General features: G+C 59.5%; 1 protein-coding gene across 1 annotated transcript in view; it reads left to right on the top strand.

Moving 5' to 3' along the window:
* COL23A1 (collagen type XXIII alpha 1 chain) overlaps positions 1–16551 on the top strand; it is a 307812-nt gene extending 291261 nt beyond the window's left edge. Inside the window, exons 13-29 of the mRNA XM_040622593.1 lie at positions 1933–1986; positions 2539–2601; positions 3010–3054; positions 4434–4511; positions 6067–6120; positions 6768–6812; positions 7079–7168; positions 8011–8073; positions 8439–8495; positions 8708–8734; positions 9722–9784; positions 9870–9923; positions 10126–10152; positions 12898–12951; positions 13136–13222; positions 15036–15074; positions 15515–16551. Of these exons, the coding sequence (XP_040478527.1) occupies positions 1933–1986; positions 2539–2601; positions 3010–3054; positions 4434–4511; positions 6067–6120; positions 6768–6812; positions 7079–7168; positions 8011–8073; positions 8439–8495; positions 8708–8734; positions 9722–9784; positions 9870–9923; positions 10126–10152; positions 12898–12951; positions 13136–13222; positions 15036–15074; positions 15515–15517 (903 nt within the window). The 3' untranslated portion in view covers positions 15518–16551. The remainder of the gene's footprint in view (positions 1–1932; positions 1987–2538; positions 2602–3009; positions 3055–4433; positions 4512–6066; positions 6121–6767; positions 6813–7078; positions 7169–8010; positions 8074–8438; positions 8496–8707; positions 8735–9721; positions 9785–9869; positions 9924–10125; positions 10153–12897; positions 12952–13135; positions 13223–15035; positions 15075–15514) is intronic.
* The last annotated feature ends 2879 nt before the right edge of the window (positions 16552–19430 follow it).

Genomic DNA, 19430 nt, shown 5'->3' with positions numbered 1-19430 from the left:
GTGGCTGGGGAGATGGGCAGGGGCTCCCCCATGGGGTAGGGCTGGGGGGAGGCGCTGTCCAGCAGCCACAGGGAAGTGCTCACCGGATCCAACCCTCACTGTGGATGGCTGCTCTGTCCTCTGTCTCTGAAGCCCGGGGCTCATTCATTCACTCACTTATTCTCTCGTTCTTTCCTTTCCGCAAACACAGCAAATTTGTTCCCACCTCAGCGTCCTGGACAGCCGTTCTCAAAGTGTGGTTCTGGGACCAGCAGTATCAGCATGGCTGGGGGCTCCTTAGACAGGCACATGTGGGGGCTGACCTCAGACCCACCTAGTCAGAGACACTAGGGGTGGGCCACTGGGATGTTGTGATTAATAATAAATCCATATTTGGTCTCTGTCCTCCGGGTTTCTGGACCAGAGCTCCTAAAACCCTTGGAATATCCCCAATGATGAAACTATTCTGAAGGTGCTTATTGTTATGTTAATGAGGCGACTTTGGGCCCCTCCCCTTCTGAGGATGGGGGCTGGTTGCCAGGAGAACCAACCACGTGATTGGAGGGTTGGACCTTTCAGTCCTGGTCCCCGGCCTTCCAGGGAGGGAAGAGGGGCTGGAGGTTGAACCCATCTCACCAGTGGCCAGTGATTTCATTGCTCATGCCTGTGTCATGAAGCCTCCATAAAACCCAAAAGGATGGGGTTCTGAGAGCGTCGGGGGTGGGGGTTGGTGAGCAGAGGGAGATTCGGGGAGAGCGGCGCTCCTGGAGAGGTCGCGGAGACTCCACGCCCCTTCCCCACACCTTGCCCTAAGCACCTCTTCCATCCGGCTGTTCCTGAGTTCTGTCCTTTATAATAAACTGGGAGTCTAGTAAGTAGAGTGTTTCCCTGAGTTCTGTGAGCCGCTCTTGCAGCAAGTTAATGGAACCCAAGGAGGAGGTGGTGGGAATCTTCAGTCTATGGCGGGTTCGTCTGAAACCCAAGCGACAGCCAGCTCACTCCTGGTGCCTGAAGTGGGCTGGGGGGGGGGGCAGTCTTGTAGGACCAGGCCCCTAACCCACGGGGTCCCACGCTCTCTCCAGGTAGACAAGTATCAGAATTGGGTTGAATTGTAGGACACCTGGCTGGTGTCACCTGGGGGTGTGGACACACCCCACCCCCGTCAGACGTGGTGACCAGAACTTTTATTTTTTTATTCATTTTTTTAAAGATTTTATTTATTTATTTGAGACATATTGAGAGAGCATGAGAGTGCGTGCGTGCACACGCACACGAGTGGGGGAGGGGCAGAGGGAGATGCAGACTCCCCACTGAGCGGGAAGCCTGACTTTGGGCTCCATCCCCAGACCCTGAGATCATGACCCGAGCTGAAGGCAGACACTTAACCAACTGAGCCCCCCAGGTGCCCCTGGTGACCAGCACTTGTAGCTGTGGTCTATCCAGAAGCCCCTGGGGGTGTTGCTGGCATGCTCTCAAGTTTGGAAACCACCCCTTCCTTTGCCAGGTCTCCAACAAGCTGTCCCCTCCCCCAGGTGACCGTCCCTCCGAGTCCCTCCATCCCACCACCCTCTTCCACTCTCTTCCCAGCACTGTTTCCACCTCCTGGCCTGGCTCCATGTGTTTATCTGGATATTTCTTTGCCCTCAGGCCCCTCTCTCCCCCACTGAGCAGGGACCCTACCTGCCGGGCCCACAGACAGTGCTCACAAGATACGTGTTGACTGAAGGAACCAGTCCCCTCTCCTCCACCTGCCCCACCCCTTCCTTCGGTGTGCACCTGCTGACACGTGCTCTGGGCTGGCCCTGGGGGACCTGCCCCACCCCTGTCCCGACCCAGTGTGACCAGTGCTGATGCCAGCACAGGGCTGGAGTGCAGGGGAGCACGGGGTGGGGGAGACGGTCAAAGCCAGTATCCCGGGCCTGAGGGCTGCAGCCTCAACTGCTTTCTCCTCAGGGGGATGATGGGACGCCAAGCCAGCCAGGGCTCCCTGGACCCCCCGGCCCCAAGGTAGGTACCTGTGCCTCGCCCAGAGGACCCCTGCCTCCCACTTCCCTTGGCTCCCATCCATCTGGTGAGGCCCGCAGCTGGACCTTTCACAGAGCGGGAGCACGTGCTGACGCCCAGGGCAGGCCCGAGAGAGACAGAGGGAAGGCCCCGGGCCCCACTTGCCACGGGACGGGACGGAGCATCCCATCCAGCCATTTGTCTCCCCGCACACCCTCAGGCCCTCCTAGTTCCTATCTCAGAGGGCCCCCACTCTATCCTGTCCCCAGGCTAGGACCAGGGTATCATCCTTGCGCCCCCACACCATGGAGATGGCCAGCCTGCCTCCAAAATGTCTCCTGAGCCCCTGAGCAGCCCTAACTATGTGCCAAGATCCAGACCAGAGGAGGTGGTGTGGTCCAGAGTCCCCAGGGCCTGGCGGGGGGGTGGGGGGATTCCTGAGGCCCATCTCCTCTCAACCCGTGGGGATTTCAGGCATATCCCCCAGGAATCTCTCAAAGCCAGCAGGCCCAGGCAGCCCCTGGCGCTCACTCACTGCAAATGTCTCTGTTGCAGGGCGAGCCAGGGAACGTGGGGCCTCGAGGAGAAAATGGTGTGGACGGCGCCCCAGGGCCAAAGGTGCCTTACAACAAGAGGCTCAGACCAGTGCCCCCATCCTGGGGTGATATGGCTTCGCCTCCATTTGCGCTTTTAACTGGGGAGTCCCGGGAGGGCGTGGGCCCTGGGGGTGGGGGTGTGGCCACGGGTTTGGGTAAGTGGCAAGCCTCCACCAAGCTCATCCATGTGGCTAAGTCGTCTTGTAGCCAGCAAAGCCTAGATCTCCCTCGGTGGCCCATCTCTACACACCGTGGGGCCCGAGGAGGCTCCTATAGGCCGTCCTTCCAGGAGCCCAGTTCCTGGGGTGCTGGCCAAGTACATTAGTCCCTTGGGGCTCCAGCACGTGGGCCCTGAGCTTTCTGGTGACAAGAAGACTGGAGGGGCGTGGGGCGGCCGTGTGCACATGGCTACAACCTCACGTCTCCACAGGGAGAGCCTGGCCAGCGAGGCGCCGATGGAGCCTCGGGACTGCGGGTGAGTCTCCCCTCTGACCACACTGAGGGGACCCAGGGGCCCGGGTTCTTCAGAAGCGCCCATCCCCCGGAGACCCCAGAGGAGCAGCAGAGCTCCAGGAAATGGGAGTCTTTTTTTTTTTTTTAAATAAATCATTCATTAGCGATTTTTAAAATTTTCATCTCACAGTACATGCTTTTGGTAAAACGTTCAAAGACGCATGTTTTTTGTGCAAACAAGGCCTCCCAGGTGAGTGTCTGCCGTCCTAGAGTCTTGTCTTCTCGTATTCAAGCACAGCCCTTCAGTGCGTCTCCTGGGGGGACCCTCCCCCTGCGGGGTGCCTTGCCCCACTTTGAGGCTTGTCCCCATCTCAGATGCATAGCCTCCCTGGGTGGTCTCCAATTTTTTGTGACCAGCCACTATCAACCCACCTTTAAGTCAACATCCGGGATCCTATTCTCTTCTCGGTGGCCTCCAGCAATCACACGCCCTCATGCCCCCGGAGGCTGCTTTCCTCCTCCGAAAAAACAAGGTTAAGCCCACAGCCTGGTCACGCAGGTGGTGGGGGCTGGATTAGGTGCTGAGTGTGGGATTCTGTGCAAACGGACCATGACCACGGAGGCTGCTGGCAAGTGAGGCCCCGGCCTGGGTCCCCAGGCCCTCTGCAAGGGGCCTGCCCCAGGCCTGACCAAAGTGCTGCCGGTCCTCACGGTGGGCCCAGCAGAGAGCTGCCTGAGGCGGAGGGAGGTTCGGAGCGGAAGGGCAGGGCCAGCAGCCGAGCTCGAGCGGGTATGGACAGGTGGGTGTGGACACGTGCGGCCGCAGACAGTTGTATGCACATGTGAGCGTGCAGGCCTGGGTGGACGTGTGCTCGTTACAAGTGCACAGCTTGCACAGCCCCTGCCAGAGCCTGGGAGACAGAGCCCCAAGGGTGAGATCCAGCTGGCATAGCTGAAATTGGTCTACACCGTGTCTGGGCATTCGGGGGAGTGTGTTGATTTTTGCGTGTTTGTTTGCTGACATTTAAAAATCAGAAGAACTTCACATCAAAGTGAGTCCTTTTATTTTCCCTGGAGAGCTCTGGGTTAAGACCTCAGTGGACTTCAATTCCCACCCAATGGCAGCCGGACCGGTCATGTTCCTCTGTTGGCTCCGGGCCCGCGCCTTCCCTCCCGACACCTGCTACCCGCCCCCTGGAGCGTTTTCTCAGGGAACGGGGTGCCCGTGGCCACGTAGATGCTAGAGATGAGCTCACAGGGGTCCCATCGGGTTACAGCTGAGTCAGCATATGGCACCCGGACCTTCCTCCACGTGGACCAGGTTCCTAGGGTCCCTGGTTGAGACAGAGACGAGAGGGCCAAGGCTCTGCACTGAAATTCTTAACTCTTCCTCTGCCTCAGGGTCCCCAGGGCCTCAAGGGCGAACAAGGAGATACAGTGGTGATTGACTACGATGGCAGGATCCTGGATGCCCTCAGGGTAGGTTCCTGGCAGGACCAGGACACATCCTGGGTCTTGTCCTGAGGAGACAACCACATACTTTGCGTATCAATCCTGCATTTCTTTCCACAAGGGACGGAGGGCAGCTTAGCACAAAGACCCCAGCTTCACCAGGTGCGCCTGATGAGGAAATCAGGGCTGTGCTGAGCCCCCCATGATGCTAAGAGCTGCCATGAACATGGTTTTTGTGGCCCCAAGCTCCCCGGAGGCCAAAGCAAAAAGGGAAGCTCCCTGCTCAGGGGCAGGAGGCAGAGCCTTTCCTTATGCCCGGTCCCAGCAAGGCCTTCTGGCACCTTCCCCGGGGAACACAGGCTGGACAGCTAGGTCTCCTGGTAGCTGTTGGGGATGGATGCCAGCAGCCAGGCCTGCCCCCAAGGAGCCTCAGGAGATGCACGGCCGCTGAGCCCTGCCCGGTGGCCGACAGACTTGGGGCGCATCACCAGTGGAGAGAGGGGTTGGGTCCAGCTGCTCATGGCTCCCAGGGAAGGGAGCTCAGGAAGGCGAGGGGCAGGCATCAGAGACCAGACTGGACCTCGGCACCTGACCCCACCAGAGCTCCATTCCAGTTCTCTCCCGTGGGCCTCGGGGAAGTACAGGCTGACGGTAACTGGGGCCCCCCCCGGGCCCGCACGGTGTGCTGTGGTGTGGTGTGGGCCGAGGGCATGCACAGACATGGCGTGTTCAGGCCCCCGCTTGGAGAAGCAGCCTGAGTGCGGGGAGCCAGGAGGTAGATTCTAGATGCCAGACTGGAATGATGCCTCCAGCTGCTGGGCAGTGAGCTGCCGAAGTTGGTTCTTGATCCGGCGAGTGCTATTGTGGGCAGGCTAGCTGAGGAATGGCATGGAAGGTGTGGGGACAGCTGGAGGAGGTGCCGGCAAGGAGGGGCAGGTCGCTGGGATGAGGGGCTGGGCAGGTGCGGCCTTGAAGAGGGGACGTGAGTCTGGAGGGTGACGATGAGCCATGGTGGGCAGGTGGCCTGTGAGAAGCCTGGGCTGGAGCGGGAGCTTGGGAGCGGGGTCCTACCTGGAGACGCTGCAGGTGCCGTCCCTTACTCATGCGACCCAGGACTCTCCAGCACTTGCAGACCACAGGCTGCAGAGCCGATGGGCAGAGAGCTCACGGAGGGACAGGGAGGGCAGTGCTGGGCCACTGTCAGTGATAACATTTTTGGCTGGCCTTGAACACCAACCGGGGATTTATGCTGGCTGCAAGGGGCCATAGGGAGCCATTGCAGGCTCTTGAGCAGGGGAGTGTTGTGAAGAAATCTATGTTTGGGGGATATGAGCTCTGAAGGCAGAGGGATTCTGGACCCACTGTGGCAGCGGGCATCGTGGGATCCCACCCAGTCCCTGGTGCCCCCTCCCTGCCCCCCACAAGATAAGAGGGCCTGCCTGACCTTACTGGGTGGGAAGCAAGCTATGAGACCCTTTTGCAGGCCAACCGGACAGAGCCCCGGCCCCTGGGGGGAAAGGGTGAGCCAGCAATGCAGGGGAGGACCGGAATAAACACTGACCAGCTTGACTTCCACATACAGGGTCCTCCCGGGCCACAGGGGCCCCCAGGGCCCCCAGGGATCCCCGGAGCCAAGGTGAGTTCACTGGCCCGTTGTGTGGCCCCCTCCAAGCCCCTTAATTCCAGCACCCACTTCCCCTCTCCTCCCTGTTATGCTCACTCAGCTTCTTTCCTGGGATCCCGGCCCGGCTTCTGGGGGCTCAAAGTGGCCTTGGTCCTTCCTAACCAAGCTGGATGCCTTCCTCGTGGCCCTAGCTCCTCCCTGGAAGCCCCATTCACATGCATAAACCCTCAGGACATCCCCAGGTCCCATAAATGACAGACATAGCCATCCTGATGGCCTGTACACATCGTTTACCCCCTTGTCTGGCTGGCTCAGGAGAAAGAGCCCAGACTTGGAAATCAGGCGAGATCTGGTCCCGGCCATCACCCTGGGCTGTGTGGCCTGCAGTGAGTCATTGAATCCCCTGGAGCCTCAGTTTCCAAAGCTGTAACCTCCCAGACTATAGATTCTAGCCCTGGTCTGCATCTGCCAAGAGGAGCCGAGGAGGAGGTCAGTGCCCGGCACGGGGCTGGGCACCCAGTGGGCACCTTCCAGACCCAACCCACTTTAGGGACCTGACCCAGGGACGTCGTGCTGATCGGAGGGAGGGAGCTCAGCCACAAGGCCCTCTCGGGGACGACAGGACACCACAACCTCCCTTGCTTTCTGTTCCCTTCCAGGGCGAGCTGGGATTGCCTGGGGCCCCGGGAATCGATGGAGAGAAGGTCTCTGGGCCTTTCGTTTGCTTGGCAATGCTGGTGCCCAGTCCCACTCCCTCCCCCCTCCCACGCCGGCCCACCCTGCACCCCTGTCTTCATCCAGGCCCCTCGGTGCATTCACCACCTGGGCCAGAGGCAGGGACCCACGATGAAGAAGTGGGGGTGGGGGTGGGGGTCTGGCCCTGCCAGGATAAGCTCTGGGGACCCTCTGGGGTGGGGGAAGGGAGCGTGCCTGCTGAGTTCCACCAACCCCTTGTTCTTGTGGCTCGCAGGGTCCCAAAGGAGCTAAAGGAGACCCAGGAGAGGCTGGGCCGACGGGACCCAAAGGGGAGGCCGGCGAGATGGGCCTGTCGGGCCTCCCGGTAGGTGGCTGCGCGGGACCCGCCCTACTCTGCCCATGTGGGGTTCCAAGGCGAATGTGTGCCTACCACAGCAGCCGTGGGGGAGGGGAGCACCGCTGGGGCCCTGCCAACTCCGCCCAGCCCTGGGGGCACCGAGCCTTTGAGCCTTTGAGCCTTTGAAAGGAAGCTCTGACTCAGCCCAGGCTGCTTGGACTCTCTGAGCCTCCCTACGCTCTTCCCCCTCCATCCGAGGACCTACCGCCTGCCTCCCAAGGCCCCCGCAAAGGTGGAACGGAGCTGGCAGGTGGTTAAAGCCCACCCCGACGGCTCAAATTTGCGTCCTGCTCTGTGTCCTGCTGACTCTGGAACCCTGCAAGCCAGTGTGCTGACCTCCCTGGGCCTCGGTTTCCCCACCTCTAAAATGGGGATGATAATCTCCCACTCATGAGGACCTGCAGGACAGGGCTGCGAGCGATGGCTGGCCACGTGATAAACACCCACCGTCAAGGTCATTGTGGCCGGACGGGGAGAGCTGCGGGTCCAAGCAGCCAGCAGGTGCCCCCTCTTCGCATCTGGTGTCCATCCGTGGGCCTCCCTCAGCTAGAGAGCTTTTTGCTTCCAGAGCCCCTGGGTGCCCCCCTGCCCTACAAGAGATAATTTATACCGTGGTCAATGTGCTCTCCAAACAGCCACCTGCTGGGCACCCAGAGCGTGTCACTGGTTTAGGGGAAACTGCTTCAAGCTGCCAATGCCAACTCATCGCTGCAGCTGGAGGCCTCATGGGAAGGAAGGGGAGGTGCTGACCACCGTGGATGGTGGGTCTGGGGATGGGCAGAGAGGGCTGAAGGCCATCCTATCTGCAGGGCACCGACGGCCCTAAGGGGGAGAAGGGAGAGTCGGCATCTGACAGCCTACGGGAGAGCCTGGTAAGGGCGGCTGCTGAGGACCAAGGTCTCCCCTCAATGCCCGGTCCAGGCCAGCTGGGGCCCCGAACCTTGGGACAGAAAGGCCACCTGGCCCGCCCAAACCCAGGGCAGCGAGGGAGGGGGCGGCGGTGGGGGAGGGTGCCTCGGGCTGTGTCCTCCAACTGAGGCCCATCTGAGAACCCCAGAGGCCAGCCCCTGGGCCCCCCACCAGGCAGTGTCCTCCTGGGGGCAGGAAGGAGACTTGGCCCAGTGGCTTAGGGCCCAGCCCTCCCAGGAGAGCTCATCCAATGTCCGGTACGTTCAAGCGTGAGCGAGCGAGGTATGACAGGGCGGGGGTGACTAACCCACCTCTGACTGCTTCCTAGGCCCAGATCATAGTGGCGCCGGGGCCCCCCGGCCCCCCTGGTCCCCCAGGCCCCACGGTAAGAACATTTGGCGTGAAGTAGCTGAGATGCGCAGAGGGTGGTGAGCCCAGGCCTGGAGCTGTGACCCAAGGGGGAGGACAGGACTTCCGGTGTGGAGGGGGCACATCAGGCAATAGGGCAGAGCCTGGGTCTGGGAGGCTGCAGAGGTCAGGGCCACGGGGCCAGTGAGCGGCCTAGAAGCCTTTGTGACCACTCTTCTCCTCCTGCAGGGCCTTCAGGGAATCCAGGGTCCCAAGGTGAGTTCCGGGGCCTGGGTGGAAACCCCTCTCCTCACTGCAGACTCCCAGCCTGGAGAGTTCCAGAAAGCCTTGCTAGTGGGCAATGAGAGCCCCACACTTGGCCCCAGACCAGCTCGGCCTTGTCCCAGGGCCTGACCATTCTGAATGCCCTGGAGTGCAACCTCCCTGATGTCCTCAGAGCTCGTGCCCCCGAAGCCCACACTGGGACACTGTTCTTTCGCCTTGTCCCTCTGCCCGAGCCCTCGTCTGCTGCCTCTGCCTCCTTGGGCCATGCCCCCCTTCCTTGCAACCTTCCCCCCGCACCCCCCACGCACACATCTGTCTCTCAAGCGCCCACAGCCTGGACATGAAATCTTGGGTTCGGTGTCTATTACATAATGTCATGTTCTCTGCTCTCGAATTAAAACCGTGCGTGTGGCCTGCCCGTGTGCCCCGCGTTGGGGAGGCCAGCTGGCCTCACTGCTTGCTAGGCCTGGTTTCTCTCTCACTCACTCGGGGGGGGGGGGGCACCTCTCTGATTCCCCAGCCCAGAGGCCAGCGGGACGCAGTCATGAATCCCACAGCTGTGCCCCAGGGGCCGAGCATGTGGCCCGAGCAGATGTGCTGCTGCTCCTGGTTCTGTTTGGTCCCACGGCCTCCCCAGATTGTGTTTAGACGAGGCAGCTGCTGTCAGGGATGAGGTCCAAGGCTGGGGCTCAGAAACCTGACTGGTCCTCAGCTGTGCTGCTTCTTGGCTGTGCAGCTGAACCTCTCCCTGCCCCCTTCTCTGCCTCTCTTTATTCATCTACGAAATGGGTGTGAGGGAGCCCATAGGTGGGCTCTGGTTACTGTTTGCCCTGGAAGGAGGCCGGGGTCAAGCCTGTGAGAGCCTGGCGTCTGTTCCTCTGCCCTGCAAACCCCAGCTCACACTCAGGCCCCCAGCTTTCCTGTCCTGCTGTCTGTCTGAGCCCTGGCCCCTGACCCATGTCTCCTCTTGGCTTCCAGGGCTTGGATGGAGCAAAGGGAGAGAAGGGTGTGTCGGGTGAGAGAGGCCCCAGCGGCCCGCCTGTGAGTGTCATGAGCCTTGTTTATCCCTCCGGGACACTAATTCCTGTCCCTGTCATGCCTCTTGACCCATTCCTTTTCCACCCAGGGGCCAGCTGGCCCTCCAGGCCTCATCGGGCTGCCAGGAACCAAAGGAGAGAAGGTAATGACCTTCCTTTAATGCCCCCCAAGTATGGCCACACGTTCACGCTGTCACTCGGCCTTGGGGACTCAACCCCCTGCACCACACCATCCCAGAGCCAGAAATCAGGCTTGTGGACAACTCACAAGGCTGAGCGTCCCAGCAGTAGTGCTCCCGGCACCCCCTCCCCGGCCCCTCACATGTCCCCTTTGTCTCTCCTCAGGGAAGACCCGGGGAGCCAGGACTAGACGTAAGTATCTCATGATTCACTCTGATCAGCCTCCTCCTGCGTGTAGCTTCTGCCCTTGCACTGGCCGTACAGTAATCCCATCTGTGGGGCTTGGACGTGACCCCCTTCCCCAGGCCTGGTACTGGGGGGCTGAGAACTGACTGGTTCCCCCTGTGTCCTCAGTGCCAAGTCTGGTTCACAGCCCAGAGTAGGTACTCGATGGGTGGATGGATGGGTGATAGGTGGATGGATGGATGTTGGATGGATGGATGGATGGATGGGTGGATGGATGGTGGATGGAAGATGGGTGGATGGATGGTGGATGGAAGATGGGTGGTTGGATGACGGATGGATGGATGGATGGATGATGGGTGGATGGAAGATGGGTGGATGGGTGATGGATGGTGGATGGATGGATAGATGAAGCGTGGATGGATGGATGGATGGATGATGGGTGGATGGATGAAGGGTGGATGGATGGATGGATGGATGGATGGTGGATGGATGGATGGATGGGGGATGGATGGATGGATGGTAGATGGAAGATGGATGATGGATGAATGGTGGATGGATGAAGGGTGGATGGATGAGTGGTAAATGGATGGATGGATGGTGGGTGGATGGGTGATGGATGGATGATGCATGGATGGGTGGCGAATGTATGGGTGGTGGATAACTGGATGGAAGGGTGATGCATTGGAACAGGAAGGTGAGGAGAGCAGTGTTGCATATCCTAATGAGATGATGAAGCTTCAGCTAGGACATTACTGTAGGAAGTAGAGGAGAAGAAATATTAGCCCAAAGTTGATTGGATCAAGTGTCTCGGGGTTGCCAGCAACAGAAAACAGTTCAAACTGGCATAGACTGACTCCTAACTGAAAAATCCAGAGGGACAATGCACAACGCACACAGCCTAGCCTCTCGTGCTTTCTTCTCTGTGCTCCCGCTGTGGGGGTGTCAAGTTACATGTGGTGATGGGATGGAGACATTAGCCCCAGACCCAAACCCTGCAGAAAGACTGTATGCTTCACTCTCTCTTCTTTTAGAAAAGTTTCATCAATTCTCACTGGCCCCACTTGGGTCCATACTGAAACCTCACTTAGCCATAAGAAGCACAGTGCCCTGATTGGCCAGGCCTGATCACATGCTCCCTCCCGCAGTGGGAGTGGAGTCAGTGGATTATGAGAAGGGAGGGTGGTCCCCAGGAAAATCCAGCAGCTGTTGCAAGGGGAAAGGTGACCAGAATCAGGGCTGCAGGGATTCTGGTGACCACCCCGGACTTGAAGGAGAGAATGTCCCCTTGGAGAGCAGCTGTAGACACACAGAGTTTCTGATTGGGAGGCCGGTGCTCCCTCCCTGAGTCGGGTCCAGAGAAGAAGCCAATGCTGAATCCTGTTCAGGCTCTGGACCCAGCGAGGTCGCGGAGTGTGGCCTCGGCGGCCTTCGTGGCTCAGAGAAGCATCTCAAAGCCATGCCCACCCGCTCTACCCGGTAAGCCTCTGGCCCCAGGCCCACTCCACCGAGCCCAGCCGCTGCGGGGAATCTATCAGAAGCCTCCCTGACCTCACACCCGGATAGGACAGCCCCTCTCCCCGGGACCCTGTGGCATCTGGTTCTTTCCGGGTCACTGAGCATTGACCATCATCTTATATGCCCTCTTGCCTGTCACGTTAGACCGTGAGGGAAGTGTCCCATTTGTCCCTGCGGGGTTTTAATTTATGAAGGTGACCGAGTGACGACCCAGAGAGGTCAATGCCATTGAAGGAAGAGTGGGTTACTTATGTTTCCCGAGGGAAGGGCTCACCTCGCTATGCAGGGCCCCATGGGGAAAAACCAGGTTTGGTTGGGGGGAGAAAAGGAGTGGGGGAGCAGAGCTTTTATGGGGGTTCCCTCGGGAAAGGCAGGCCAGGCACAGGAAACAGCTGAGGACAGGCGAGTATGAACAATGCAGGCGGGCTCCTGGCTGGAAGGGAGGCCCTGGCTTCCTGGTATCTGGTCTGGGGATGATTCCGAGCAGGGGAAGTATCAGCTCATGCGTGAGAGGCAGATAAAGGGGGTGATGGGGGAATGTTGGTTTACATATGAAACGTGCTCCCAGACCGGCCCTTTGCTACCCCCAAGAGCGGGCACAAGGGAGGGGCAGCCTGTCCCTGGCCAGCAAGTTCGTTAAGATGTCAAAACATCCGAAGATAAAGAAAATAAAACGGGGGAGAGGCAAGACACATCAAATCCATTTCTCCTGTCCTCGGTATCCAGCCCACAATGTGGTTCCTAGTGGATGCTTAGAAATGTTTGTTTCATGAGTGGATGGACAAATGGACGAACGGACGGATGGATGGATGGGCGGGTAAGGGCATAAGAGATTAAGCCAAAGGCAGAGACCAGAGGTCGGCATTTCTTAGTCTGGCAGACAGTGGCACAAACGTCCACGAGTTTCCTGGGTCTCTGTCCCTGGCCTCACTTGGGCCAGCGCCAGCTGCGGAGGACAGAGACATGAGAGAAAGCCCCTCGCCAGCGGCTCTGCGTGAGGGCGTCTGTCCAGAGACCCCAGCATTGTTCTCCCGTGGAGGAAGCAGTGCTGGTGTCCTGAATGCGTGCTTGTCTCTAAACCAGGCTTGCACCCAGCTGACGCGTCACCTCGGAGCTGGAGCGGGGCCAGTTCCTACTACCTGACTACGCACGGGGGCGGAGCAGTGAAGAGGGGGGGCAGTGAGATGAACAGATACCAAGAGCCAACCTCAAACCTCATTTTATTCCTTTTGCCAGGGGTTCCCTGGACCCCGAGGAGAGAAAGGTGACCGGAGCGAACGTGGAGAGAAGGTGGGGAGCAGGTGGAGAGAAGGGGGGGCAGCAGGAGAGGAGCCGGGGCAGGGGGAGGCTGGGATGGATGGGGTGGTAGCAGGACAGGGGCTGCTGCCAGCTGGAGGCCCATCCCTCTGAGAGGTGGAAAAGGGGTCCTGGGCCCGGCAGCCATGGCCATCCCTTCATTTCCCTCCTTGTGCAGGGGGAGCGAGGCGTCCCAGGCCGAAAAGGTGTGAAGGGCCAGAAGGGCGAGCCGGGACCGCCGGGCCTGGACCAGCCATGTCCTGTGGTACGTGTGGGAGCAGAGTGGGAGCCCCAGCCCAGGTCTTCGCCGCCTCAGGCCGGGCTCAGGCCAGTCTTGTCTGTCCTCAGAGCTCACTTGCAGCGAGACCCCCATGGCTGTCCCTGCCATCGTGGAGGCTCCCCTCGCTCTGGTCCTGACTCCCCTCCATGGGCATGGCTCAGGGGACCCACCCGCCCTCCACAGACACAGAGGCCGGGTCCTGGGGCAGACTCTTTGCCTGCGTCACCGCCCCTCTTTTCGCAGCTTCCTTGGCCCTAAAGGGGGTTAGGATGCCCTTACCTCTCTGGGTGTGGGTCCCAAGGAGGAGGCTTTTGCCGGTGTGGGTGGCCCCGCCTGGCCCCTGCACCTCCTCTCTGTGCCCCAGAATCCTTCCCTGCTCCCCACACCTTGCTCCTTTCCTTCTCTCGCACATCAGCTCCTGATGGCCCACCCGACCACAGGCCTGAAGGACCCACGCTTCCGTTCCCTTCCCCGGAGGGCTGGGAGGGTTCACACGTCAGACTCTTCCGTGGAGCTCTACAAAGACAGGAAAGACAGAACAGGGCGTTTCCAGACCGAGACTGAGCAGATAGCCAGACCCGACCCCCCAGCCCCGAAGCGTGCCGGCCGCCTTTTAAAAAGGGGGATCGGGGTGAGGCACCCCAGAGGCCCGATCCTCTGTTCTTCATTCTCCTCATCCATGCAGTGGGGGTGCTAATCCGTATCCCCAGGTGGCTTGAGGGGTGAATGAGAAAAAGACAAGACGAGCAGAGTGGTAGGCATGGCATGCATGCAAAATGCGGGGACACCAAGGGGACACGGTGGCCCAGCCTCACCGTGGGCCCTGGGCCGAGACTTCCATCCAAGTCATTCAGCCTTTGTCTTTGAAACAGGAGAATCCTAAATGTGGAGGCAAGCGAGGGGCGCCGGGCTCCGGGGGGCCCTGCCCTGCGGTATGAGATCTGGCCTGCTGTGTGCTGTGCTGTGTGCTGGGCTGGGCATTGCGGGCACCTGTGCCCACTGCTCTGACCCCCCTCTCCTCTGTCCTGTCTTCCCTTCCTTCCAGCCCCTCCCTCCCCCTTCCCTTTGGGCCCCAGCCTGCGCCCCTGGGGTGTGCATGGCAGGTCTGGGGGCTGTGCTCCCGTGGGTACTACAGAGTGAAGTGTTTTCTGTGCCGGGGTTCCCTAGGGACTCTAGGCTGACTGACAGGTCAGCCACTGTCCCTCTCCAGCTCCCCCGTGCTCCAGGCTGCCTGAGGCAACCCGCCCCACCCCACCTTGCATCTGAGTGCTGAGCCAGCATTGGCATTGCTGGTACCCCATACAACCCCCACCCCCCACTCCACTTTCTACCCTGAGAGCCTCGGCCTGCCCCGTCTGCCGCTCAGACCCACACAGGGAGCAGGACAGGCCGCAGGGGCACCCTTCTTCCTCGACTGTCCTTCAGACACTCTTAAAGTAACTCCCGAGAGCTCTCAGGCCCCCAGCGTGAGAGGCCAGAGCCAGTGTCAAGAGTGTCGATTTCCCGGCCAGCAGATTCCAGCACAATCCCCAATCCTCCAGTGCCCCCGTTCCGTCCCCTGCTCGAGTGTCCCAACAAGCAAAGTCCCGTAGGGGCGCACGCAGAGCAAGCACAGTGGGGGGCCCTCCTGTCTCTCTGTAGTGACCTGACTGCCCAGGTGGACAAGCACTGGAGCCCTGCCTTGGTGTGGGTTGCCCTCACCGGGGGCTGCCCTCCTGATGTCCAGGGCAAGAGTGTATGGAGTACAGGGAGCTGATCAGTCCCCCAGCCCCATCACTGAGACCTTTTTCTTTTCCAGGGCCCCGATGGGCTGCCCGTGCCTGGCTGCTGGCATCAGGTACCCCGCAGGGAAGAGTCTCTAGGACGGGCTGGGAGGAGGGGGACAACGGGGGGCAGGGGGGCTCCCAGGGCTTGTATCTGCAGGTCCCTACACAGTGCCTGGATAGCCAGGTTTCCCCATGATGCCAGGACCCTAGTTTTGATTCTCCCATCGGATGGCCCAAGGCTTGAGGCCGTGGTCCTGGGTGATTGGGCACAGCCGACCCTGGCAGTCATTCAGGGCTCATTCAGTGCCTGGCCCAGCCGGGGCAAAGCCACCCGCACACCCTGGGACTTTGTCCAAACTGCCCCACTGAAAGGGGGTGGAAGCAGTGAGCTGGGGATGAGAGGACTGGGGGCACGCCTGTTCTAGAAGAAATGGGCAGGACGGGATGCCCAGACCAGGGCGGGACCTCTGGGGCCTCCCTCCTCACCTTCCGTCTCTCCCTTCTCTTCCAGTGACCCCTGCACCCAGCTCACAGCCTGTACAGATGCGTGTGGACGTTTTTAATTTTTGTAAAAAAACAAAAACAAAAAACAGTAATATATTGATCTTTTTTCATGGGCTGCATCACCTGTGGCCTTATAACATTCAAGAAGGTGCCTGGCCCAGCCCCAGAACGATCAGCATTTGAAGCTGGCAGGAAAGCGGCCAGGCCAGTCCAGGGGAACTGTGTCCTCGGGGGGCAGCCTGGGACTCGGCTTTCCCGGGAAGGAGACGAGGGTGAAAGCGCTTGGCTCAGAAGAGGCTGCAGAGATGCTGGCTTGGGCCTTCAGCCACCTGATTAGCAGAGAGACTGCCCCCCAAAGCTCCGGAGCCCTGGGGCCCACTCCATCCAGAAAGGCCCAGGGCTGAGACAGTAAATGAAACTGTCCCGGCCTCTCTGGCCTCTGGACTCAGCCACACCCCTCGGGGCCCCTCTGGCTCCCGGGTTCTCCAGGGCAGGACAAGATTCCTGCCCAGTGCTTGCAGCTGGATGCTGGGAGCTATGGGGAGCACCCCCAGCGGGTCTAGCTCCCACCGAGTTCAGGAGGCCCCAGGAGCCCAGCCTGCCATGAGAACGTGCGTCCTCTGGCCCAGAAGAGAGGCCCAAGCACCATGACCACCTCCCGTGGACCCAGCTGTGAAGAAGCCTCACGATCCCCGGGTGCGGAGGACGGCGGGGCCCTGACGGGAGTGGTTGCTGCTTCCCGTGGGTCTCACAGCACCCAGAAGAGGGTCATGATGGGACTTTGCCAGCCCAAGGAGACTGGCCTGCAGCTCAGAGTTTGGGTCTCACTGGCCCCAACCCTTCCACCTGAGAGGACTCTGGCCAGCCTGCCAAACCTGGTCCTTCGGATGAGCTGTGCAGATGAAGAGGGCCCGTTGCCCTGAGGGGAGAGGCTTCCCCACCTCTTACAAGGGTCCCCAGCTGCCACCTCCAGCCGTGCGGCTTGCCTCCCTTCTCTGTATAGATGGGTATCGCTGCGTGTAATAAACTCCAATGTGTGTCTGCGTATGCCTGTCCTGGCAGACTGCCCCTGAGCCCCTCTGGGTGGGAAGGGACAGTGGGACGCTCCCTGGGTCAGAGCCACCCCAGAAGCCAGAGGAACAAAGCGGAGGATTATTCAGGGGGTCAGGGCAAAGATAGGGTTTGGAGTCAGAAAGACCCAAGGCCTGGCCCTGCCATATACCATGGCTGAGCCCTGTGTCCACTCACTCATGCCACGGAGTCCCTATATGCCCCTCTGATCCAGTGACCAGTGACTGCTGCGTGACAGATCACCCCAAAGCTTACCCTGAAACAGCAATAGTTCTCTCTTACCGTCCTGGGGGTAATGGGCTCAGCCGGGTGTTGTCACTCAAGCTCTCCCATGCATGGTGGCCACTGCTGGGTGTCAGCTGGGTCCTCTCTGTGTGGTCTGGGCTTCCTCACGGCAGGGATGCCCACGATGAGTGTCCCAGGTCACCAGTGGCAAGCTATGTCCCCTTTTATGGCCAAGCCTCAGAAATCATGTGGCATCACGTCCTACCAGAATCAGAGGTTCACCCTAATGCAAGGGAAAAGTGTCAACACCGTATTTGAAGGAGAAAATGTGGGATGGTAGATCTTGTTGCAGCTGTTGGTTAGAAAATTCAAACCTGCCACGTCCTCTGTAAAATGGGACAGCAGGGCCGCCTGGGTGGCACAGCGGTTAAGCATCTGCCTTCGGCTCAGGGCGTGATCCTGGCATTATGGGATCGAGCCCCACATCAGGCTCCTCCACTAGGAGCCTGCTTCTTCCTCTCCCACTCCCCCTGCTTGTGTTCCCTCTCTCGCTGGCTGTCTCTATCTCTGTCGAATAAATAAATAAAATCTTAAAAAAAAAAAAAAAGGGACAGCGATGCTTGGCCCCTAGGACAACAGGTCAGGCACCAGGAGGCGCTCGTGGGTCTGAGTTCCCTCCCTTGTCCCCAGTCTAAACCAAGCAAGGGCCACCATCTTGCAGAGCGTTTCTACTTCCCTCATCCCAGCAGGTCCTTATAACGACCCTGGGAGAGGAGCCCAGTGAACGCGCCCATTTCACAGATGACAAAACCAAGCACATCCAGAGTAGTATAGACAAGAATAGGCCTGTGGTGATGGGGTCTCAGGTCTTCTTCCTCCAAGGGCTGGCACCTAAGGAGGCCACAGTTTGGGTCCTCCCCAGACCAAGCTATGTGGCCTCCTCGCTATGCAGAAGAGGCCCAGCCATGTGCTGTTAGGGAGGAGGAAAGTAGCCAGTCCCCGCCTCTGTCTCCCTAAGTTGTTGGCAATGAGTGGCAGGCCATTGCTGCCTGTTGGCCAATAGTGGGGCTCACCGGGGAAGTCAGGAGAACGGACAGGGACAGAAGCACAGTGGGGCTCTGGTTTCTGATGGAGATCACTGGGTGTCCAAGCATCCTTTGGAGCCCCAGCAGAACCTCACGAATCGAATGTACTCGAGAGTTTATAATCCGCGCCTCCCTCCACGCAGGTGACTCACTGGATCCCATAACCAGTCCTGCGAAGGCCAGGGCCTATGTGATCCGTGTCCCTGTTTCCGCTTTACGTATGAGGGAACTGAGGCTCTTGAGCAGTTCGTCACCTGCCCAGGGATGCACAGCCAAGACAGGGTGACAGGCAGACTGGGCCCAGGTTCTTGGATAGCCTCCAGTTTGTCCTTCCAAACTGTTTGGCAGGGCACGGAGTCTGCCAGGCAGTGTCAAGATGCTGAGTGATGGGCAGGCCGATTCTCCTGGGGGTGGAAACCACGGGCTCCCACTTCCCCAGACCTCTGAGCGCCTTTGGGGAGACAAGGCCATGCATGGCCCACTGTTGCCCCCTTGTGGCCTCATACCGTGTATCCTCAGGTCTGCAAATTTCAACCACAACCCCAAAGTACAGCGCCAGCGGGTGGAGACCTCCAAGAGCTTGCGCTGGGGGGCAAGAGACTGTAGAAGAATGAATGATGTGCTTGAGATCCCAGCTGAGACTTGGGATTTGTTCCCGGCTCACAGCTGAGCCTCAAGGACCGAGAGCCTCGTGTCTCTCTGCCTCAGACTAACCCCTTCAGAGGCGAGGGAAGCACATACACCAAGCCCCACTGTGAGCCATGGCCGCTAGACTAACCACAAGGATTACTACCCCCTTTTCCAGATGAACTGAGGTGGAAGAGGAGGCTTACCCAGGCCTCCTTCCTCCCGATCCCCAGGATACTGCTAGGAGCACATGGGGTGCTTATGGTTGTCACAGTGACTGGGGGATGCTCCTGGCACTCAAATCGAATTCAGCCCCTTCCTCCCACCCCCTGCCCTCTAGGCCTCCAGCGGTACCTCGAAGCCCACACATGAGGTAACGGAGGAATGCTGAGCATGGGGCCAGAGGCAAGGAGTGGGCTTTTCCGAGCAGGAAGATGGCAAAGGTTCCTGGTGTGGTCCTGAACCTGTTGGAGACACTCTTGGCCCTGGAAATGGCCCAGCCTGCTCTGACCCCCAGCCTCATTGTACTTCCTCCTGGACCCAGATACCCCAGGAGTAGATGAGCTATGATCTGGGCCTGACTGCAACCTTCTCACCCTTATCCCAAGGCAGGGACAGTCCCTGAGCCAACCTGACTTCTCTGAGCTGCGCTGGGCCATGAGAGGCTTGTGTTTGGGCAAGAGACAGGGCCAAAGATGGGGCCCAAACAGGACTCTCAGCCTCTCCCTCCCCCACCTCCTTCTAATTCAGTTTGGGAAGACAGAGAAGTTCTGGAGATGGGTGGTGGCTATGGTTGCCCAAAGTGAATGTACTTAATGTCACTGAACGTACACTTTACCACAACTTAAAATGTTCTTTAATAAATACCGTAAGCATTTTACAGCATGGGGGGAAGAGATGAAGAAATCAGCAATG

The sequence above is a fragment of the Ursus maritimus genome, unplaced genomic scaffold, assembly GCF_017311325.1.
Source record: "Ursus maritimus isolate PB19 unplaced genomic scaffold, ASM1731132v1 scaffold_5, whole genome shotgun sequence".
Taxonomy (NCBI): Eukaryota; Metazoa; Chordata; class Mammalia; order Carnivora; family Ursidae; genus Ursus; species Ursus maritimus.
This window is presented reverse-complemented; position numbering and strand designations above follow the sequence as displayed.